The sequence below is a fragment of the Corvus moneduloides genome, chromosome 5 (assembly GCF_009650955.1).
Source record: "Corvus moneduloides isolate bCorMon1 chromosome 5, bCorMon1.pri, whole genome shotgun sequence".
Taxonomy (NCBI): Eukaryota; Metazoa; Chordata; class Aves; order Passeriformes; family Corvidae; genus Corvus; species Corvus moneduloides.
In genome coordinates this window covers 44161184-44186186 of record NC_045480.1, presented here as the reverse complement: position 1 = coordinate 44186186, position 25003 = coordinate 44161184, and the positions used below count along the sequence as shown (strand labels likewise).

Genomic DNA, 25003 nt, shown 5'->3' with positions numbered 1-25003 from the left:
TACAGAAGGAAAGCATCTTTGCACTTACAGGTGAGATGGAAAACAGCTGGTGACAATTGGTGTCCCTCACAGTTCCATCTTGGGACTGGTGCTCTTTACTATCTCTGTCTCTCAGATAGACAGCAAGATTGAGAGCACCCTCAGCAAGTTTGTAGATGACAGGGACTGAGCAGTGCAGCTAACACAACAGAAGGACAGGATGCTGTCCAGGGGCACATGGACAAGCTGTAGAATTGGGCCCACAAGAAACACATGAGGTTCAACAAGTCCAAGTGCAAAATGCTGTACCTGGGCTGGGGCAATCCCTGACATGAGCCAAGACGGGGAGAAGAACTCATCAAGAGCAGCCCTGTGGAGAAGGACTTGGGGATTCTGGTGGATGACAAGCTGAACATGAACTAACAGTGTGTGCTCACAGCCCAGAAAGCCAAAGCCAGCTGTGTCCTGGGCTGCATCACAAGAAGTGAAGCCAGCAGAGTGAGGGACCTGGAGTGCCGTGTCCAGCTCTGAGATCCCTAGCGTAAGGATGTGGCTCTGTTGGAGTGAGTCCAGAACAGACCACCAAGATGATCAGAGGGCTGGAAACCGTCTACTGAGAGGACAGGTGACAAAATTGGGGCTGTCTAGCCTGGAGAAGAGAAAACTCTGTGGAGACCATATTGTAGCCTTTCAGTACCTGAAGGGGGCTTATAAAAAAGAGAGAGAACAACTTTTTGCACAGGAAGATAGTGCTAGGACAAAGGGCACCGGTTTTAAAGTAAAAGACGAGATTTAGATTAGATGTTAGGAAAAAAGTCTTTACTGTGAGGGCAGTGGAACAGGTTACCCAGAGAAGCTGTGGAAGCTGCTTCTCTTGAAGTGTTCAAGGCCAGGCTGCATGGGGCCCTGAGCACTTGATTTAGTGGGTGGCATTCTGGCCCATGGCAGGGGGGTTGGAACCAGATGATCTTTAAGGTCCCTTTCAAGCCCAGCCTTTCTATGATTCTATAAATATATATATATGTGTGTGTGTGTGTGTGTGTGTGCGCAGGTCTGGCTATTTCACAGGTGACAGTAATGGGATTCTTCCTCAGTGGCATGTGGTACTAGTGTAATAAGGTTATGCTAGATGTCTCTAGTCAGGTGGTATTTAGCATGTACAGAAATGGTACAAATCTGACTTAGGGCAGTCAGATTGCTTTGCTGTGGGGATCAGACAGACTCATTTTTGACATTTCCTCAGCCAAGTTGCATAATAGGTTCTGACATGTATCCAAGCCCTGCAATGCAATGATACTTCATGGTGAGCCAAATAGATGATGTACTGTGTGTGAAACAATGAATGTTATTTATCCAGCTGAGGCTCGAAATGAGGTAGATAATTTTATGAGGTAGGAAGCTCAGGCAGGCTGTGACAGACAGACTGAGGTACAAAGAAGACTGACAGATCAGGTGGAATGGTAATGAAGAGTCCAAGTGTTACATGAGATAAAAAAGCTGAGAAAAGAGGAGAGAGCAGAAAAGGCTGATGAAGTATCCTGGAATAGATCCATGCAGAGTTTATAAGAACATGCTCAGCTTTGGAGATAGAAATCCTCCCTTTGGTGGCAGTGCTGTGGGTAGGGACCATGGATTTGTCTGTTGAATCTATTGTCACCTAGATAGACATCCAGCGGGTGAGTGCTCAGCCCGCTGGGATGTTTCAGTGCTCTTTGCTGGAGGTGGGGACCATCCTGGCAGGTGGAGGCTGGCAGGATGGGGCACTCACTCACACAGCATTACCTGGAGCCACCACACTGCTCGTGGCATGCATATTTCACAGGAGGAGGGGTTAGGCTCAATGCCTGCCACTCTGCTGCCTGCCTGCAGTGCTGGCCTGCTGGCCTGGTGCTCCTCCAGTTGTGAGGGAGAGGTGCCAGTTTGCTGGGGAGGCTCTCCTCTCCGAGTAGTGAGGGGTTGGCTCTCTTCAGTGCCCTACTCCTTCCTGAGTCAGTTTAACAGGGAGAAATGTGAAGTGGGATAAAATGATGACATCTGGGTTGTACTTTGTAAGTGAAAAGGAAAGAGTTGGATCCCTTTATGGCGTGGAGTGATGGAGCTTGAAATGCAATCAATAGCAGTTATTTTCCCAGTGTTAGTGTTGAATCAGAAGGGATAGTTTGGTTGGTATAGTTCAGCTGACTCCTGGATATTTTAATCACATGATTTCAGCAAGGCTGACAGTTTTATGCCTGACGATACTGAAGTAATTCTACGACCTTCAACAAAGTTGCTCAGGATTTACTCTGAAAATGTAGTTGGGTGAATTCATTTTTCTGACTTGACAGGTAAAAACCTTCTGAAAGGCTGTGAACTTCATGTGAAATGGTATGTCCTTTGAAATATCCAGGAAAATATTCTTCTCATGTACACGTGGAATACTCGTTCCCTTTAACAGTAGCTATGTTTGTGTGTGAAACACTATGTGAGCAATATCCTGGGCATCAGTAAAAGAGGGAATAGGATTCTGAACTCTTGTGTAATTCTTAGGTTGGTGCATGGTTTGATGTAGGAGCTGTTACTTGTAGTGAGGGTTAATAGCTTTTGGAGTTTCTTATAACCATAGATGGGTAAATCCTTTTATTTTGACTTGATGATGCCACTGTAATTCTTTCCAAAATTAGGACAAACTTGACTTTCTGCATCAGCTGGTGACCAAATGGCAAACCATGTTTTGTTCCTGGCAGGTGCTTATAGTGGTACTCTAGGTCTCACTCACCAAATGGGGTGGGTATTTTGGTTTTTTTTTCAGTCTGCTGTTTCTGAAAGATAGAATTTGTTTGCTGTAAATGCATCAATAAATTTAAAGAATATGGGTGGTTTTGTCCATTTTGTGTGGGGTGAGAGGGGGTTTTTTTTTGTTTATTTGTGGTGGTTTTTTGTTTTTTTGACAGCCACTAATGGTAGGTAAGAAAGACAAAACTTTTTGAGTGGCTGACATTCTGTGCTTGAGAAGATAAATTTAGATAAATAATTGACTTTTAGTTTCAATTAGCTTTTAGTTTCTTTCCATTCCAAAATTCCCTTCATAAATATGGAAGAGCAGTGGCATTATTTTTTTTTAAACAACTGAATGGAAAAAAAAATCTTTCTAAATTTTCTGTTGATAAGAATTAAATGGTTTTGGAAGAATAAAATAATTCCAAATATTTTCAAACTAAATTAAGTTAAAAATGAAAACCAGGTGATCTGGCATTTTACTCTTACTCCCTACTTGTGGGTAAATGTAGTGATCCTGGAAAAACAATGTTTTGGCAAAGTTGGCTACTAGAAACAAGCTTTTGCTTATTTCTCAGTATTATTTATTAACCCAACTCACTCCACTGAGATTTAAACTCCTATTTTTGTTCCTAATACTTCTATTTTTAGTATGAAAATACATTTTAAAACAAAATACTCTTAAAATACTCCGGAATAAATTCAATTCAGCATGGACGTTTCTGATACTCTAAAAGAGACTTTCATTTTTTACCCCAGGCAGGCAGGAAAGTTCAGAGTAGTTGTGTCATGTTGAGTGTTTTGTGCAAGCTGTAAAAATCTGTGGGCTTGATGTAAGCTGACATTATCCATAATATAACTTTATTCACTGCTCCTTCTGCTGTGATGAGTCTCCACCAAATTGTCCAATTAGTGCAAAGTTATAATATTATAGACAGATGGAAAATTAATATTTATAGAAAATTGCCTGAGGTTTTGATAGCTTGAAACTCTTGGAGGTACAGATGATATGTTAGCAGTTGAGATGTAGAGAAAGCAGCCTGTTCAGAAAACATGAAAACTTGTGTACTTTCTGAAGCAGTAGGTCACTGAGCGATGACCATAAATTTCAGCTTTAGTTTTCTGTGAATTGAAACCATCTGTGGTAAACTGTTCAAAATGAATTAGTTTGTATTGGTAAAAAGTAAGTAAATAGATATATATATAGAAACTATTTCCTCAAATGGTCACCAAAATCTAGCAGAAGTTTGCAAGGTCCATCTCTCATCTCACAGTTATTTTGAGTTTTGCAAATGCCACCATCTTGACAGACTTAAACAGTGCACAAATCAAAAAAGTTTTAATGAGAGGGAGAAGAGGTACATGTCAGTCAGTGTCCCTTAAGTACTGTTGGTCTGATGGTCAGGGACAGTAGTATGGTTTCATTAATATTGGTCTAAGTCCAGAGTAATAACCTCAGTGGTGTGGTTACTTTGGAAACATAGTAATTACCGTAATTTTTCTGGTGATTCACACATTCGAATCTAATAATCTTAGAATAACATGTTAGAAGGGAGCAGCAACTGATTTCAGAGGAGAGAGCTGAACTGGAGCCCATTCTTTGCTCTCATTGTACACAGCTAAACTATCAACTTAGTGCTCTGTGGAAGTCTGGTTTTCTGGACAGATTTCATTCCTTCCTAAAATTCATAGCTTGAAGTTACCTTCAGGGTTTTCTGTTAGTGACTTTAATGTGTTTTGCTGATCTGTAGCTGAAATTTTTAATTTCAAAGTGCTGTTTCTTTCTCAAAAGCAAACCTGGTAGTAGACTTGTCTGTGTGTGTGCACACCTATAGCACACTTAAAGTTTAATAAAATAAAATATTACTACCCTGTTTAGCAGAATATTATTGCTATATGCACGATGACATGTCATTATCTGGAGAAGAACCTTTTAAGTTTCTCCTGCACATCCATGTTCATGATGAGCCCAAATTACTCTATGGCTGTGTTGTGAGTTTGGGTACAGCCCAGGAAATCTCCACAGAGGGCCTCTGCAGGGCTGTGTGCATGTAGGGGGACTCTAAGAAGTTTCAGTCTTAGTTGCGGGGGGAGAAAATAGAGGTGTATATAGAAACTTATTGTGTCTGTAACATGTTATTTCCTGTGTAAGAAGTTTCCATAGATGCCCCTTGCAGAGGCTGGAGTGTTTCAGGAGGAAGTTGCAAGATTCTCCCATACTTAAGTGATACTTTTGCTATATTTCATGATACCAAAATATTCATGCTATTGATTATGAATATCCCATGCCATTCTTGCCTTGTATGATATTGTTGTCTTAAACTTGTGTTGCATTATGCCACTACAGTAATTATTAGAACAGGAAAGAAGGATTTTAGTCAAATTTACAATGCTCTGATAGGACTAAGCCTCTCCATGTTAAAGACAAGAGCTGCTTTTCTATTTTCTTTCTTTTCCTTCTTCATGTTTCTTTTCTCCTCCCTTCTCCTCCCTTCTCCTCCCTCCTCCTCCCTCCTCCTCCCTCCTCCTCCCTCCTCCTCCCTCCTCCTCCCTCCTCCTCCCTCCTCCTCCCTCCTCCTCCCTTCTCCTCCCTTCTCCTCCCTTCTCTTTTCTTTTTTTTCTCCTCTTCCTTCTTCCTTTCTTTTTAAATCAATAGTATTTTATTCACCTGGAAAACTAATGCTGTTTCATATATATCTTGCAATTGTTTCACTAATGTTGCTTTCCAGCATCTTAGTATTTTAAGCCAGATTGCTGCAAATACATAATGCAAAGCTATTTAAAAGCTGTGGCATGATACTTCAGATGATTTGTAAAGTTTAAAGTAGCAGACTATTTGCACAAAACCACCTGTGCATCTCGTATCCATTACAAACGGTGAGATACAGCCACAGCAGAGGTACTTGTGCTCCTGCACGCGTCGCTGCTTTTGGAAATTCCACCCGTGCGCTTGCCTCTCTTCAGCGGCTTTGAGAGTCCCACCTGTGGTTCTCTTTTCAGAGCAGCCAAGTTTCAGTACTTGTGTCACCCCCACAGCTGCTGCTTCTCCTCCAAACTGTACATGGAGAAGTGCAAGTGTGCTTTCCTGGCATTTTCAGGAACAGTATGTCAAGGTCACCAAGAAGAGTGGGGAAGGTGTCTGCAGTCTGACATCTGAGATCTGAAGTTTTTAGAAGAAGATATGGAAGGCAGAAATGAGGGGAAGAAAGGATTTTTTTCCTTTTTTATTTTTTTTTCTGGAGGTGACAGCAGACGCTGGTTGTATTATGTAAATACTTGTGGAGAAGAGACAATGAGAAGTAAAGATTTCTCAGCAAAAGGAATACAGTGACTAAGCCATTGTGTTATGTCTAAAAAATATAAACTGGAGGCAAAGCACATTACACTGTGTCTGTCAACACATACATTGTTGTTAAGTGTTTGGGGGATGGCAAGCCAGGTGGTGATTTCTTCATCTCTTGCATGTTTTCAGATAGAGGCTGAAAGCAAATTCTAGAGGATTTACTCTTATAAATAAATACTAATCTTCTGGCTTAATACAGGAATAACTGAATAAAACTTCATGTCCCATGATGTATTTGGTTTAGGATGATTGAAGGAATGGTGCAGCAATTCTGAGGAATATGAAGACTTTCTTGAGAGAGGAAAAGGGGAAATTTCTTCTCTGGGGTTCATGGTAGAAAGCACAAGAATTGATGGGCTTCAGTGCAGTGAGTTGGACATAAAGAAAAGTGTTCCACTGGTCAGAACAGTGAAATATTGGGGGGGAAAAAAAACTCCTGTGGAAGTTGCAATAATAATTTAGATGTGGCTAACATTTCCTTGAAGAAGAGGGATGAACTGGATGACCTTTAAAGATTCTCCCAGCCTTTTTTCAGAGAGCCTGTAGTGGGTACCATAGCTGTAAAATTTATCCCAAACTTCCTAAATCTTATTCAGGTTATCTTTTACCCCTGCTCAGCCAAAGTCTCTGAACTTCATGTGGTACATCAGTCTAATGCCCTTACATCCAAACAAATGATATTCTACATGTAATTTCAAGGGACAAAGTTACAATCTACCATCTTCATTTTAGGTCCTCCAGGGAAAAGAGGTAAGCGGGGAAGAAGAGGAGAGACTGGTAAGTTTTCAATTTCATAAGATCTTTTGTCATTTGATATCTGTTTTTGTGAGGATGCATACCCAGCATGCCTTGATTTTTAGTTGTATTGCATGTGTGCTCTGAAAAAGAATTCTGAAACTTCTCTGGTAAAATATTGTGAGCCTTGGCATATATCTGGTAGCCTTCCAGATATTTTTCTAGTCTTGGGCATCCTTAATTTGTAGGCACACTTCATAAAGCTCGACACGGTGTCTTTGGAAACACATCTGTAACTGTCAAACCCTTTAGGGGTCTTCTCACACTTGCACAAGTTAGAATAACTCCATGTAAGTCTGTAGTTGGAATACTGTGTCAGTGTTACATCAGGCCCCTTTGGCTTGAGGAGAACAATTTTATAAGGAAATAAATAAGGAAATAAAATTCCTTATGTCAAGAATGTTGATAATCAGGGGCATAATGTGATAAGTAGACTACTCTGCATGAGAGAAGTTGTTTTATAGAAATGAGCAGTTAAGTTCTAACAGAAATAAGAAAAACATTTGTTGGTTCATTGCTCTGTACCAGGGAGGTTGCCATTGATAGAAACCTGCTGGTGGTGTGTAGCTTGAAATTTCATTTGAGGCAAAGTTGCGAGATGCTGAGCACCTCTTGCTGTTGACATTCACAACAATTGAATCAATTACCTTGTGGGATTGAGTTTTTCATCAAGGTGACCTTTGTGGAGGCAATGCAGTAGAAAATGAGCATTTCTATTCTCCTTGGCTGTCTTGTCTAATCTGCCAGCTAGGAAAGGCTTCCAGTCACGTTGATCTCTATGAATCTTCCGTAGCCTTTCTTATCTATGTAAAGGATAATTTATCTGGCTCTTAAAAACTATTTCCATATCTTCCTGAATCACAAAACTAAAGCCAAGCCCTGACAAAGGTTGATACAAATCACCTTGGTGTTTCCATTCACTGTTGTTTTAGTATTTACTTCAGAGAAAGAGGCTATGATATAGAGAGAAATTCTGTGGTTGAAGATTAAATTACAAATGATCCTGGAAATTAATTTGTGCGATACACATTGATTCATTGTACATCTCAAATAAACACATGCTAAACTATTAATAAAGGAAATGGATCCCTCATTTAAAAACAGACCTACACCTTAAAATGCTGTTTAAGAATGTTTGCCAGAATAAAGAAATTACCTTAGTTGCTGGACAATAAAAATTGCATTGTTAAAACCAAAAGGCTGTCAATATTAAAAGCAATCTCAAAGTACAGCTGCTGCTGCTTTATACTCCTTTTGCACTTCACTTTATTCAGAAATTAGAGAGAGGCATAAAAGCTTAATGAAATGCCGTTGATTTGGGAGCTGCAGCTGCTCAACCTAATAAGACTGAAATAGTAGATTTGATTTGTGGCCCTTTGATAATGTTTCCAAGAACTCCTACACAAAAGTCTTTGAGGTCTAAATAATTGAAAAAATGTGCAAATATCACTTCACAAAGTGTGACATTTTAATGGGGAGCATTTTATATGTGTGCCTTGAGAGAGGAAGGCGATGAAAAGAAAGTTCAGCACTGTCAGGTGGCCACTGAAACCTCCCCTTACAGGCGAAGTTGGAATTCTGGAAGATGCTGGTACATGTATTCTTGACAAGATGCCCAGGTTAAATGCCAAGGGTACTTTGTGCAATTCCTCAGCCAAGCTCTGATCAAGTGCTTACTGTGTGGTTAACTGAAACTGGTGATGTGGTTACGTATGCTTTATGTGGAGTCTGAAAAAATGAATTGTAGTCCATGGCTGGTATTTTTGGACTGGCATGAAATTGCATGGAAATGAATGGAGAAGAAATTTTCATAAGATTGCATGACTGTAATTGAAGATTTGTTAAGGTAAGTGCATGCATTTAGGCAGTAGTCATATTTACAAGTTTCAGAGCACTACCAAAGCTCAAGATTACTTGAGTGGGAAAATGTGTGCCCGGTATTACCAGTGCTGCTCACTGACAATCCCAAGGCCTTGTGCTTGACTGTACATGTATGTCCTTCTTCAGTAACTTCGTAACCTTACATGTTCTTTTTTTCTTTTTTTACCCTTTTTTCCCCTCTCCCCCACCCCACAGGACCTCCTGTAAGTACAGTGATACATTGTTGGTTCTTCCAGAATCAGGGAGAAATCTGTTAGATCCTGTTAAGCTATCAGCGTGATAAAATGATCATGTATACTCAAGAGGGAATTTTGATATTTACATGTACACAGTATTTTGGAGCTGAATAATTTAATCAGAAAGTTCCTTAAGAAAAAAGTCTCTAAACCAGTAAAGCTTTATGTTCAGCGCTCCAGATGGCCATTTGGATTCACAATTCTGCGTAAGTATGTTATGTTCATTTTGCCTGTGACTTCATAACACAGATTTTACTGCAGTATAAAAACTCGCGAGTATCCTATCTTAAGCTCAGACTTGGCCACTTTTGCTAGGTAATAACTTCCTCTGCATTTATCACAAAGTCTTGGGGTAGAATCTCCCTGTTCTTTGGAGGCATACAGGCTGTCCAGCTCGTTTCACTGTAATTGCTACTGAAGCCAGTAAGTGCTGGTGTAAAATTATTATTAAATAGTACTATTCAATTGTCGATTGAATCTTGTGCTAATTCTTCGTGTGAGAAAACATTTTCTCTCTTCTGAGGTTTTGAGGGTTTTTTTGTTTTTTTGCTTGGGTTTTTTTGTGTGTCTTTTGTTTGCTTATTTGTATATTCCTACAGTAGGTCAGAAGTCTGACTTGAAGGACAGGAGTTAGCACATATGTCTCAAACATTTGTATCTGTCATGCCATCCATGTGCATCATATGGTGGAGGAGTGTGACTGTTAAAACATTATTTCTTTTACAGTTTGCAGACTTTTGTGGTTTTTTCTTTAATAGATGCAGTATTTCCACAATATTTTCAAGACTCTATCATCTGTCTATTCTATGCTACATGCATATTTAAGAATATTTAGTTAATATGTTGAATTCCTGCTGTGACCTAAAGATTTTACTGTAAACTGCATATATTGAGTCATGCTATTACTTCTCCTTGTGAGATTTTGACCATGTGCTCAGCAATTCATAGTGACAAATTCATTTAACAAGCAATCAATGGAAAGACAGGCTTAATGCTTAAAGGTGCTGTTTACTTGAAAGAAACACTCTTTCCCCCAATTTCTTTTGCAGCCCTCCAATGAAGCACAAAGAGCAAACATAAATCATGGTACAGGCTATTTTCCTGTACCAAGGCAATGTGGCAAGAGTTCACTATATGCCTCATTCAGAATGTCTTTGACTTCAGTTCCCCACTGTTTCAGTATAGGTACATTGAAAAAACCCAAACAATCAAACAAACACCCCCACCCCCCCATATAAGCCTTAATCTTGGCAATATTAGCACAGACCTGAAATAGATTCCAAAACTAAATAATTTTAAGAAGCATCCAACTTCGAATTGAAGTTTCGTGCTTGAAACCTGCAAGACTTCATCTTGCTGACGGGCAGCAATGCTTTACATTGTTACAAGCCATTAAAAATGTAATTTCTCTTCCTAATTCACTTCTGTATTTATGCAGACACTGGCTAGGGGCAACTGTTGTGATCTTAAGTATTGTTTTCACCTGGGAGACTGTGGTAATAGTTTTCATTTAAAATATCAAATATTTGTATATCCCACATGAAACTGCATGGAATTAGGTGTAGGTTGTAATTTCAAAGGCTTCTGCAGTGCTCTGTTTATTTTTTTTGTACATGACTACTGAGTAGCACATGTAATAGCAGTCAAAGGCTGGGGAGTTTGAAATTTTTTATGATCATTTACAGCCATCTCAGATTTCTTCTTTGGTACCTCTGTTCTAGTGGAATCTAATACTTTACTGCCTAAGCACTAAACCTTTTTATTTTTAAATTAACTACATATTGCCTGTCAGTTTACATGGCTAATTCTCTCCATAGAAACAGAATTTCACTAGGCCAGTAGCCTTTTAATTAAAGTGCTTATTTAAGTTAAAACACATCCATTGCCAAAGCCTCATTTCTTCACTGTGTAGTACCTATCTCATATTTATTGGTTTGAAATGTCATCACATACAAAACAACTAAGCAATACACGAATTATAATTTCCTAGTGATGTACTCTGCATGTTTGTTATGTCATATGTCATGACTGTGTTGTTAATGTGTCATACCATTTCATCTCATTCAACCAGGGCCTACCAGGGCGAAATGGCTATCCGGTAATACCATCATATGTTTATGATAGCGATTTATGATTACTCTAAAATCCTGTTGGTGTATTTTGGTTTTTCTTTATTACTGTCAAAATGACCCTTTCTTTTTTTTTTTTTTTTTTTTTGTGTCTCAGATGCCTAGGAAATGTAGGATTTTCCTTTAAAAACAAAGCTAAATAAAAAGCCTTTGACAAGTTTCTGAAAAGAACCAGACTATTTACAATGCACTGATTGTTTGATGTTGTACATATTTTGTGTTGAGTTTCTTCATTCTTGCATACAAAATTCATAATTAATTAATTAATTTTAAAACTTATTAAGATACTGCATCTCAATTTTCCATGTTAGAAAGCTGTAGTGTTGCCATATGGACCCTCTGAGTCCTTTCTTTTGATTCTGTCCTGTTTCACTTGACCGCATCATTCAATGCATTTTGAGCAAACTAAAGTGTTATGACAGAGGTCCTAGCAATTGGCTGCAATGACTATCACAGAGTAATTTTTGATAACGGATGCAATGCATTTTCCTGTCAGTTTCATTCACATCTTTAGGATTTATTGCCTGGAAAAAAAAATATGAAATAATGCATCTTTCTAAAATCTATTAATAATACATTTCTTTCTAGTAGTCAGGCAAACTGTCTGCAGCATCCCATTCATGAAAGAAGTATATGCCTGCTGTCACATGGGTATTAGAAAGCAAGTGACTAAACGTGGTAATATATGTGCACAACATAGTGACTGTTAAAGTATAGTAATGATATTACTTATAGCACTTGATAATGTCGTTTAAAGGACCTTCCCATATTGATTTGCCAATCAATAGGCAAAATACAGACAGTGAGTTTTAAAAATATTTCCTTTGGTAAAATATAAATTGCATAGCATCTGCAGCTGGAGGACGACTTTGTAGAATCACGGACTTTCAAAATGGTTTGGGTGAGAAAGGAAATTATGGATCATTTAGTTCCAATCCCTCTGCCATGGGCAGGGACACCTTCCACTAGATCAGGTTGCTCAAAGCCCTGTCTAACCTGGCCTTGAAAACTTCTAGGGGTCAAGAACGCTTCTAGGGATGGGTCATCCATAGCTTCTCTGGACAATCTGTTCCAGTATTTCAAAACTCTCATAATTAAAAATTTCTTTCTTATAGCCACTAAAAACTTAATTTCTTTTAGTTTAAAATCATTACCCCTTGTGCTGTCACTACAGGCCTTGGTAAAAAAACCTGTATTTCTCCACACCTTTTTTTGTAGGCCCCCTTTTAGTGTTGAAAGGCTGCAGTAAAATTTCTCTGGAGCCTTTGCTGAACAATGCCAACTCTCTCAGCCTGTCTGCATAGAAGAGCTGCTCCCTCCCTCTGATCATCTCTGTGGTCCTCCTCTGAACTTGCTCCAACAGGTCCACATATTCTCTTACATTGTAGGCCCCAGAGGTGGACACAATACTCCAGATGGGGTCTTACAAGAGTGGAGCAGAGAGGGAGAATCACCTCCCTTGATCTGCTGGCAACACTTAATTTGATGCAGCCTATTTCAATGCTTTTACTTGGGCAGGTTCTGTAATTGCTGAGTGATGTCACCAATGGATAGTTGAAAGTTGGCTGGTGAGGAACTGATCATCCGTGTCAAGAAACCTGCTTGGATGTACTGAAAAAAACATTATCAGGTTTCTGAGTGCACATTCCAATTTCTCTTAGAGTGATTTATCTGTGTAGGTGAGTACAAGCTTGTTTCCTTGAAGAGATTTGTTGTGGGATCTGAAAACAATGAAGATACTTCAGAGCCATGGTTCTGTATTGAAATTGCTGAGTCTAATAGTGGTGGTGTTGTGGGCAAACTTTAGTCTGAATGCATTTCTCCTCACGTGTGCATCTGCCTGTGTACAGGCCAGTGTGAGCCTTCAGCAGTGCTTAGCACTTGACTGAGTACTGCTTCTTCCTGCTTGAAAATGACTGGGAATAAAATTGGGCTTTGCTTATTGAAAGTTGTCATATGGCTGAATGTTTCAGTCTTTTCAGTTACAGTCTTACGCTCCTGCTTTGAATGGGAAATATGTAAGTGCAAGTGCAATGTACTTTAAAAGTACTTGTACAGCCCTGTAGAGCTCTATGAGAAGGCTATTAGAGTTCTAAGTTATTTCTCCAGAGTCTTATTTAACTCCTGTAGAAGCCTTTTTACTTAAATCTCTATTGGATTTTATGGGATATTCTGTGAGGATAGTGATGTGTATCTGCCACATACAACCTAATCCTAATGCAGCTCTCTCACAAAAGCAAGTGGCTGTTTTCTCCAATACTTAAGTTTTCTTTGCCTGTGTTTATTCTAGTTTTTAAAGATACTTTAAAAAATAAGTAATTACAAGTAAAAGGAATTACGGTGAGAAATCTAAGTTCCCAGGAAGATATATCACCAAAAATCAATAAAATGAGTGGGGCTTACTGCTAATGAGTAACTCAGTTTTTAAGGGATTTATAAAACCATGATTAACTGGTTATTATTTAAGGCACCATGAATACTAAAAAAAATGTACACTGGTGCAACTTCTTTTTCCTCATGACAAGCTCTGTATAACAGACAGTGACCAAATTCAGAATTGTGACTCTTTCAGCTTGAGTTTAAAATTGAAATAGACTATCACATCTACTCAAAGAAAAAAGAGCGCACAAACATTGGAGGATGACAGGCATTTGTTGCAGGGATTTTGTATGACAGTGTCACTTTGGAAATGGTGCTAGAACTTGGAAAAAATACATGCATACATACACACCCTTAAAGAAAACCCACACCAAATCCTCCCTGCAAAATTACCCAACCACTAAAAAAAGTAATATGTTGTGAATGCCGTGAGGAGGCCAAATACACAAACCTTGGGGTTTTGTAAACCTCTGTAGGTTATATAGGTAGCAGTTATTTACCATTTCCCCTTGAAAAATTGAAGCAAACAGAATTTTTCTCCTTGCCGCATTTCCCAAGCAGGGGAATTCATCAAACTCAACATCCAAGTAAATCATCCTGGAAGTTGCCACATGTGTGGTGGAAAAGCTGCACTTCTTCAGAATTAAGTGTCAGAATATGGAAATACCCATAGAGCATGTCTTCATAAACAGAGAAGTGGGGAAATTTCTCCTATGTCTCTCCATGACAGTCAGTCTGCAGAGCACTTTGTGCATTTACAAGACTTTCAGGAGCCGTGGAGAGAGTGGCTGCTCCAGGTGACCATGTGCCTTGTATTAAATCCCATTTCTTCTAACATCCTTGTTTCATCTTCAAGAAATGTAGACAGATTCCTCTCTTGAACAAAAAAAAAAGTGTCTGAATTGGAGATTGTTCTTCTGTAAGTGTCAAATATCATCACTTGATAAAATCTGAAATGTAGATCTTTGAAATCTCACCTGTTAATTAATTTAAAATTTTCCTAGCTCTCAAAAGACTTTCCTCAACATAACAAAGGGGCAAACCTTAGGAGTGCAGGTAGAGGCTTTCAATTATTCTTAAGCCTGATCTAATTCCTTCTTGATTACAATACGTCTTTGTCATCATGCTTCTGATTCTTGCACCCATAAAATCTTGTCCCAACATACCTTGAGAAAAGCTGTTATCCTGATCTGTAAGGAATTTCAGGTTGCTGTTGTAAGTCTCTGGTTTCTTCTCACCTCATTTTCTGTTCGTATATTGCAAAAGGCAAAGAGAATTCCAGGCAGAACAGTGGAGGGCTGTGAGGCATTTGAGTTGGAAGAAATAGGCCTGGTGGGGAAGAACATGAAAACCATCCTTGTGAGAAATTGGTAAAAGGCCTTTTTTTATCCTGCTGTGTTGCTTTGTCTTTGATGGTGCTTCATATTTTGTGTTCTTCTGTGTCTCCAGTTAGAGATTGGGGCTGCCTAGGCCAAAGTGTAATAAGTAGCAGTGTCTCTGGATATACATAAAATTAATCCCATCCAAGTGCAAGTTTTTCAACCTCAGATACAATGTTAACTCAGCTGCTGTAAAACAAATAAAATTGGAATAATCAAAAGAGAAGAAATGAGCAAAGGTCATGAGGTTTTTGTCTGTAATTAAACATAGCCTATGGCAATATTAAGCATTTTTGCAACAGCTGTTGTATTTCTAGTAGCTTGTCAGATCTCCTACTTTTCAGAATCATACAAAAATATAAAAGTCTAACCTCAAGGAGCAGCTATCTCAATTCCTGACCTTACCCTGAGGATTTGGCTTGCTGATCCTATAAAATTTCCCAGTTTACAGCAGTTTTTTTCCTCAACAGGTGTCTTCACAGACCACCTTTTATTTTTGGCATTTGCCCAACATAATTCTTAGGCATATGGCGGCAAAACTTTTGCAATAAATTTCAGGTTTGGTAGTGAAACATTGCAAACTATTTCAGGTTTTGATTTTTTTTTTCCTTTTAAATGAACAGAAAATTAAAAACATATTGAATCTCAGCAGCTTCTTTGTACTGTGAATTTAGTACGTGTTTTCTCAGTTTATATGCTTTATCCTTGTATTCAGTCATGATAGAAGAGATTGGCTTAAGAGACACGAGGTTTTCAGTTGATCCATTTGCCTCAAACTCCTTGCTTCTTCTCAGGGAGTGGAAGGAGATACAATTGGTCAGGTGTCCATCTTAAAAAATTCATGGGTTTACTGATGTCTTTGTTTGGAACCATATTCAATAACAGTATCCTCAGCAAACCTCAACACTGTTCCCAAATAGATGGTTCAGGTTAAACAAGTGCAATGTTAAACTTGCTGCCATGCAGGTTAACTTTGTAATATTTCTGTGCCGTGAGAACTAGAGGAAGGTTGTAAAAATGTGGTAATTTTTGTAAACATACTGTAGCTGAGGACATACTGATAATATTCAGCAAATAAACTTCCAGTTTTTCCTACAAATTGTGGGATGTCTAAATCTTCATGGCTAAGTACTGTCTGTGGCCTTTGTAATCACGTCGGTCACATTCATACAATTACGGGGTTTTACAACCTTCGGTTCTGGAAATAACATGTAATACAATTCATGAGTTTAATTTTTAATTTAGTTTTTAATTTTTTTGTATGCCAGTGTTTTCACAGTGATTGAAGATAACTATATAACATGATTCTAACAGAAAATTTTGAGACCTCTTAAAATTACTATTATTAAAGTTGCAATTAATTCTGTGTCACAGAAACGAAGCTGCGCATCAACACTTTTATTAGCCTCTTACAAGGCAGTTGCCATTTTGAATGAACTATGGTCTGAATCCTCTCATTTGTTACATTTGTGTAATGCTGACTGCATAAATAAGAGAAGGCAGTGTTTATTTCTGCAGCTCCCTGGAGGAAACTCAGAGAGCCCCAAGCTATTCCTTTTCTGTGACTATGACAGTACAGGAGAAACTGCTTCATCTGCAAAAGCCAGCAATATAAAAAGATATCTCCACCCTTTTCTTCACAGAAAATTATAGAAATAAATTGCCATAGATAAGCTAGAGGAGAAAGTCCACATAGTGATTTAAGAAGATTACTTGTGCTGCAGTAAAAGCCTGCCTATATAGTATGTCCTGGTTTAAACTCATTAAACTTTCTAAATTATTTGTGTCCGTTTTATACGTAGCATTACAAATAAGGATGTAGAAAACCAATAGGAAAATAAAACAACATTCTAATGAATAACCTCAGTGTATGGATTAATAATACAGACAATTGTTACCATATGCTGGATCCACCAGGACCCTCTTTGAACTAGCATTTTCCATCTCGGATGCACGGACTCTGATATTGTAAAATCCACATCTCTGCATGGGACTTTCTAGATGTCAGTGTGTGATTAAAAACTGAGCACGAAATGCTAGGATACTGAAGGCTATGAATGAGTCAGTACAGTTTTGATTCACAGCTGACGTCAATTCAAAATGACACAAACCCATATATCTATCAGATAAATAAAGATTTGTAGCTGATGGTAGATAGATAGGGGATAGGTGTAATTTAAGAATTAAATGTATTTTTTCAGTACTTTCCTCTGCAGACTTAGAAATTGCCCTCTTCTCTTTCATAATAAAGCATGTGTAGGTAGAGAAAGGAATTAAGCTGGTTTGTCATTTTTTTGACAGCATACATACATTTCTGGTCTCTCTGGGCTACTCCACTGAGTTCAGCTTGGCAGCTTAGCAGGTGCCATGCAGAAGGCTGTGGTTAACATCTTCACATTTATGCTCTGACAGGCTTAATTAATGCTTGAACTGTACCTAAGATCATTCATACTTGCTTTTCGTCAGGCCTGCCACTTGAAATTTTCCAGTCATTTCCTCCCAATGCACGATGTAGCTCTCTGGTGAAACAGAACAAGCTTTATTTATGAAATAAACTACCTTGGAGCAAAATTTTCTGTTCCAAAAGATTTTTGATTCTAGGTCTAATTTTTCAATTTGTGTTTGATAGTTGTGGGTGGATGTAGAGTAATTAACCAGTGGTGGTTAAAAATGCCTCTTGGGATTTGCCTGAACCGTCACTGTCTCACAAGAAGCTTTGAAATTCAAAGACAAGGTTAAATCAATTACAATAGAAATCCTGTGTAATTACTTAATGGTTGGATTTGATGATCTTAAAGGTCTTTTCTAACCTAAGTGATGCTATGATTCAGTTTATATCTGTCACAAATGTGAAGGCAAATCCTAAGATACCGTATAAGAATTCTTAAGTCATCAGTTCCTTCCCCTGGAAGGGGGGCTACAAACATGATTCTGAGATTTTCTTTCATGCTGGATTTTTAATTTTGATTTCTGATACTCTGAATGATCTGTAAAACTGTACTACCCATACTGCTCCCAGATGACTAATCCCACGTGGGAGTTTAAATGCATTGTTAATCCTAGTTGAGGTCAAGGGGTGTAAAATTTTGTTGAAGAAACTTGTTCCTAAATTGCTAGACTGGGTGGTTGGATTCTGTGATTTCCAGAAAGTGCAGGGTGATAGTGTTTCCTAGAAGCACTTCTGCTTCCCTCTGCAGTCAGCGTTCAGATTCCATTTAGGAGAGAGGCGATATGAGGAGAGGAACATCTGGAGCAGGCAGTCACCTGAACTGGCTCTTCTTTACAGGGCTGAATGAGCAACTGTTTCCCTACTGGGAGTCAAAGTGGTTTTTGATACGCCTGGACTGGGCCCCACACTGGTTAGCATCATTCAGTAATTACACAACAATGATTTGGCTACTGTTTGTCAAGGGTTCTCAGCTCTGTGGTTTTGGATTGCTTTTTTAGTGCCAGGAGTCAGCTGGTAGATCAAAGCCTTTAAGTGCTTTTTCCTCCATTATGGGGATCTTGAGATGGGCACATTTAGTGTGCTGCATCTTTGCCTCTTGAACCACAGGGAAAATTCTAGGCTGTTTCTTGGACTGTTATTTTTGTTTTTTCACCTTTCTACCGGTGCATATCAAAATCAAGATCGGTTAAAGACATTTCTGAAAGCAGACATACTTGTCTGGAGGGAAAGATGTATACAAGCAGTGTGGAATGTCAGTTGGAAGGTTTTTCCATGACGGTGTAGGATATAGATCATAAATCATCCTCAGAAAATGGTTTTGAAATTTTTTTTTGTTGGGATGATTTTTTTTGTGTTTGGTTTTGGGTTTTTTTGGGGGGGGGCGGGGTGGTTGGTTTTTTTGGTTTTGTTTTGGGGTTTGTTTGTTTGTTTGTTTTGGGGTTTTTTTTGTTGTTGTTGGTTCCCTCTCCCTGCCTGCCCAGTTTAAGCTAAAGCACTTAACATTTATTGGTTTTGCTAGTATTGATATCTAAAAAGTACTGATAATCTAACAGAGAACCATTGAGTTAAAAACTCTTTTTGGATTATTTTGTACATGTTCATGGTAGCTATTCCTGGTGTAAATAAGAGAAATTTTGTTCTTTGCTGCTTTGACTCATGAAAAGCCATCCATGTGCATGAGTACTCATGAGTTGAAAAGTTTTTTGATGTAGAAATCAGTTTCTTTCCATGATACTCTAATGGAAATAAACTGCTCTTGGAAGGCTGACATTCTAGCAAGTGAATAAACCTAGAAAAAATTTGGAAGTTTTCAGAAGTTATACTATTTTTTCTGTGACCGTTCTTCATTTTACACATCTAACATTTACACATTGCAACTAAGATAAGCCAAGTTTTAAGGGTAGAATTTTCTACTCCTCAGTGCGCAGATTTTTATGAAACAGGAGTTGTGTCACTATACTGGACTTAAGCTTACATTCAATTTCATATTTTAGTTCAGTCATATTAGATATATACACTGAGGTTGTGGATTCCAGCAGTCGGAATGATCTTAGTTTGCCACTTGCAGTTAGTTTCAGAGGGTGATATTAATAATGGTAGAGTTTTCCATGGGTGAGAGTGAACATTGAAAGAAAGTGCTCCAAAAGAATCAAGAGCAGCATACAGCAGTTCAATAACTTTTGTTATGCATAATGTAGTATTTGCATTCCTAGTCATTGAGAAAGTGCAATTGTAGCTTCCTTTTTTTAACAGGAAAAAGACACGAGTCAGGCCTGTGGTTTTCATTCAGGTACTCTGATTAGCCATTCTCCAAAGAGAAAATGACCTCAACGTTTCCACTTCCAGCTGTGTGAATCAATTATCCTGATTTTTTCTAATCCACTCTGAATACGATAGGAGATCTCTCATTTTAGGTCTCTGCCCTTAGGGTATGTTAAGTGTAATCTGGTATTACCATCACATCCAAATTTTTTCTCCCTAGATGGGAAGGCAAAGAACCACTTATTTTTCTTCTTCATGCTGTCACCAGCTTCTGCAAAAATCGTTTTATAATCTTGAAAACCAGTTATGTCAGAAGAAAGTAATGAAAATGTTTTATTTTGAGGTATTCATGTGTGGGTCCAAAAAATTTAAAAGAACAGTCTAGAGAGTTTAAATGAACTAATGAGTTTGGTAAATTCTTGGAGATTTTAAGTTGTTGCACTGAACTGTGTTCTGCCTTTGAATTCACGTGTTCAGCTCTGGTAGACTTCAATTTAACTTGTATAATTTGACTGAAATCAGGAAGTAGCCAAGAGGAGTGCATGATTTGCTGGAGTATGGCTCTAAAAGACACAGGTATAACATATTTGGATTTTCAAGTTTTCTTGGCTGGAGGGGTGGCCCATGTTCTGTTGTAGGTCAGATTTCAGTAACTTTTGCATCCTTGATTAGTTTTGTTGGTCAAATTTACTTGTTTCTGTGCAGCAGTTGTCAGGGAAGAAAGAAGGACTTCTCTTCATGCAAGGAGGCACTGGCTGTACTTGGAATTTAAAGGGAATTCAGAATCAAAGTAGTCCGGTGTTTGTGTGACAGACCATTAGGACAGAGGTCTTAAATTGATGGGACAGGGTATTAAGATGGTAAGTGAAGTACTGTGCAGCTCCCCAGTTAATATATCTAGTAAAAGCACAGACTTGGAAATAAAGATGCTGTATGCCTGGCTGAGCATTTCACAAGCTCTTAATGATCTTGTTTTCGAAATCACAGTAATAGAAGTTCCTTATGGAAACTGATCGTGATTTGCCTGAATTTTTTTTTTCAAGAACCGGCCATCTTTTCTTGAAATACAAATTCTTTTCGTTGCTACATCCCTCTTTCCTTGTTAAATTGGGGAAATAGAACAAGTGGTGCATCATTAAAAAATATATACGGAAGTGTTTCAGGAAGAAAGAGTGAAAAAAGTTGTATTGCATCCCTGAATTCTGCTTTATTTCTGTGATTGAAATAATCTTTGTAAGTGTGCTTCCTATGTTTTTTTCCATGATGCTTTGTGGTTTTTGGGAATTTACTGGGTCCAGTCACTTTGGAGGCGGCATAGTTATGTACAGCACCATCCCACTAAGAAGTTATTTAGGCTATTGTGTGTTTAGAACAACAGGAGTGTCTTTACACTAACTGCATGCATATTTTTGCCCTTTAAATCTGATAGGTACATGACAGAAGTATCTGAATGGACATGCATGTACAAAATTTTATGTTCCAGTATCTGATGGCATATGGCAGCTGAAAGCACCTGCTTTGGAGTTTAATGTCGTGTATCTGCACAAGCTTCTTTTCCTTGTCCTGGAATTCTTCAAACAAAGCTTTCTTCAACCTCATGATAGTTGAAAGAGATTGGGGTGTTTATTTATAAATGCTTCAGTACCTTGGCTCTTAGTTTTGTTCTCTTTTATACCCTTTGTTGTAACTGTTCTCTTTTATGGAGATGTATCCACTCTGGTTGATGTTCTTCATTGCAACTCAAAACCAGAAGTATCTCTATGGCAGCTCTATTTTTTCTTAATTCCCTGGGAGACTCATTCAGAATATTTGCCTCTACAGGCAGATAAAAGGAGCATGATGGCAGGATTCTTTTATCCTAATGGAGCAAAAATCATTTTATGTTCCTGCTCCTGAGTTTGTCAATTTTCCAAAGCTGATGTTTCCCCTGAGGGAAGGTGAAAAAATTGGTCTCTGAAGGTTACATTCTTATAATACTGTGTTATATACCCACTATAGTTTCATTTTTCTGTAATAGACCTTACTTCCCCTAAAAAGAAAAGATCTATAGAAGCCAAAAATCAGGTTGATGGAAAGAAGTGAAATGGATTTTTTTTTTTCCCCACATTCTGTAAAGCCATCAAAACACAGGTAATAAGAAAGATTGTTCTTTAACAGAGTCTCAGTGAGCAAATGGATTTGCTTCCATGGTGGTGTGAGGAGACAGATTCTTCAGAATTATCCCAGAAGAACAAAAATTAAATTCATCAAAGTCATCATGCCACAGCTGTTGCAACAATCTATCTCCTACTGAATGCTAGCCAGCTAATTTTTGAGAAGTGACATTTTTCACAGTTTATTGTTTTCTCATCAACACGGCACGAACCACATCAAATATAATCACCCGGTGATGTTGGCATTGATGAATTAGCCATGTGCTTTCTATTTAATGATACAGGAGTTTCAATTTCTTTGGGTGAAAAGAGAAGTTTTAGGTAGAATGTACTAGGAGTTTTCTCTCTGGTCTGTATGTTTTCCATGTTCAAGTACTTGTTAAGCTATGCTGGAATTCAGTAGCATAACCAAGTATTTTTACAGAAACACGTAGTTCTGCAAAACTTCACAAGACTGACTGTTTTAATGGGCTATGGTGAAACATTTTCGCTCCATTCTTTACCAGAACTTCAACTATGTTGCTCTTACTCTTTCTGGGGTCAACAGTAGTTTCCCTCTCCACTAATTTGTCATACAAATATGACTGTACAGATGTAGTAGATGCTAGTAAGAGGCACAGGCTACGAGGAGGAAAACTGTCTGGGAATAATCTTCTTGCTAGTCTGATGTATGAAGACAACAGAGGTACTCCACAGTTTGGGATTCACAGTCATACAGGGCCCTTTTTTTACATATATATTTGCAATGTATGCAGTGTTGGCCATGATAAACAGAAGGATGTCTACCCAGAGTCTTTGAGAAGGTTCCTTCCGACTTGGATCTGTCAATCTCTTTCTCATGGTTTTTTCTTACATACATATTTCAGCAGCAAGAGCAGTCATAGTGCTCAGATACTCAAAAAATGCATCTGCACCACAAGAAACTGCCTTTCAGATTTCCTGCATAAACTGTAAAAATAAAAAGTATCTTGGCAATTATTTTTCAGCTGTGAAATATGCTTTTGTAAAGCTGTGACTATAATTTTTCTTGCACAGAACTCTTTGTACTCCCTTATTGTTACCATATGCAGAGCTTTTTTGTAGGTCAGCCACTCCCTGAATAGCCAAACTCTGAACAATTTTTTCTTTCTTAAATTGCTTACTTCTAGACATAACCAGTCCATCTTATAATGTAAAGGAGCTATTAAGAGTATTCAGACTGCAAGTAGGGCTCCCAGCTAAGAGTCTTGCAATATAGAGTGATGTTGTTCCAAGAAAAAGTTTTGGAAATTGTACCTGGCACTTCTTGCTTATTTTGGAATATTTAAAACTGTTCCTCATCTTCCATCTTATTCCACTATTGATAATTTTCATCATCTAATTTAGGTTAATATGGCCACTAGAACCATTTAGTGAAATTCATAGCTTCAGGTCATGTGTCCTTTTGTTTCTTGAAATTCGAAGTAACTAATAAGTATGGAAAAACACAAACATTTTCTTTTCTGTAGCAACAAAAGGTGTAAGACTGTTGCCACTTTTGTTCAGCAGGTAACTGTTAACATTGGCTTATTGCTTTGCATGTGCATGCTGCATATTTTTCTGTACTGAAGGCACTGCACTTGACAGGTGGATTAAAATATAAATTTGAATAACTTCTGATTACCTTTATGTTCAGGAACTGGACTCAATACTGAAAACCTAGTTTAGGCATGGGGTAACTTTTCTGGCTGATGGAGCCTTAATCATGGTGCTGCAATTCATCACTCTCCAGATTTTATCAGGATGTGGCTTTTAAGACTCTTCTCTGCTTCCACTGTATGCTTTGAGAAACTTGCTGGTTTGATAATCTTGTAGGAATTTTCTTATGAGAGAATTAATACATGGCTTGCAAACATGTGAGAGATGCCTGGGATTACAGGATGATTCTAGCAAGCTATTAAGAAAGCCATTCCATGAAAATGATATCAGTGAGGTGTTTTGGGGAGGGGTTGTAGTTCAGATCTTGAATGATTAATTCTGCACCAGTGGTTTGAATGAGTCTAGGAAAGATGGTTCTGAAGGTTGAAGGTGATAAAGTCTCTAGCAGTTAAGATGGGGTACATAAGTTTCTGGTCAAGAAAATTAAGCAGCCTAACAGCACTGTCAATTTTGTTTTTAAAGAAACCCATTTCATTTAAACCTCTACATGCCTACCTCAGAACACAGTTAGACTTTGCAGTCTCCAGGTGATGATCCATCTAGCTGAAGTTTATGTCTCAAGTGGTAACTGGTACAAATTGCTTGAGGGTAGAATTCAGGAAACTCTGAAATTGACTTTTTTAAAAGAGCCTTGTAGTGCTTCATTTGTCATTGTCAGTAATTTTGCTTTTTGCAGTAAAGAGGCTTTAGAGAGGCTCAGTTCATCTTTCTTGAACTCTTTGAGCCTTTTCTTTTTACAGTAAAGTTTTCTCCTGCCCAATCTGGATTATTTGTTTTTGGTTTGGTTGGGGATTTTTTCTATAATATCCTGATTGCTGGCCTGAGACACTTGTTGCAGGTTGATTTAGTGCACTTTTCTTCTCCCAAACGTGGAACAAGTGACTTCTGTACCTGGGCTGTTGTCTCCCATTGATCTTAACAGCAATCATTTTCAGTCATTGAAAAAGAGCCAATAATGTTTCATCAGTAGGAGAAATTTAGCTTGTTGATCTTATCATGCTCACTGTTCATATAAGCTCTAAAGCAAAACTTCACTAAGAAGAAATCTCATCAGACTTGCTAGGAATACTATATTATCTAATAAAGTCAGACTTGATAAACCTGTAATTAAACAAAGAGGAGAAAAAGAAAGAAATCCATCATTTAATGAAAGAAAGAAAGAAAGTCATTATTTTAATGGTATCGTAGTGAGGAAACCTGACAGTGGTGGGTTTTTTGACTTCTATCGGTCTAAAGCTAAAATAGGTGTTTTGAAAAGATAATGTGTCATCTTTCACCTCACCAGAACTTAATGGGGATGATGTGTGAACCTGCAGTTTGAGACAGATTTTTTTTCTTTTTTTTCTTCCTCCACATAGGTATTTTTAAGCTCAGTCTGACATAGTAACTGGCATGCAGCTTATAAAGCTGCTGTGAAGCTGATTTGTGCTTTCTCCTGAATGTCCAGTTGTATGTGTATTAACATAAGAGATTTTCAGGCAGCTGCAGGTAACAATCTAACAATCAAATTTATGGTAGATTGTTTATAAATGTGGAATAATTAAGTCACATAATTTTGTCAGGATAAGAGTTTCTGCTTTCTGA

At 38.2% G+C, this 25003-nt stretch overlaps 1 protein-coding gene across 19 annotated transcripts in view; it reads left to right on the top strand.

Moving 5' to 3' along the window:
* Positions 1 to 25003, top strand: part of COL25A1 (collagen type XXV alpha 1 chain) — a 316322-nt gene that overhangs the window by 148941 nt on the left and 142378 nt on the right. For 12 of the 19 annotated variants that reach the window (XM_032108047.1, XM_032108058.1, XM_032108054.1 and 9 more), the window contains exons 3-5: positions 6812 to 6856; positions 8951 to 8958; positions 11063 to 11089. In XM_032108047.1, the coding sequence (XP_031963938.1) occupies positions 6812 to 6856; positions 8951 to 8958; positions 11063 to 11089 (80 nt within the window). The remainder of the gene's footprint in view (positions 1 to 6811; positions 6857 to 8950; positions 8959 to 11062; positions 11090 to 25003) is intronic. The other 7 variants (XM_032108056.1, XM_032108057.1, XM_032108055.1 and 4 more) reach the window with 1 other exon arrangement.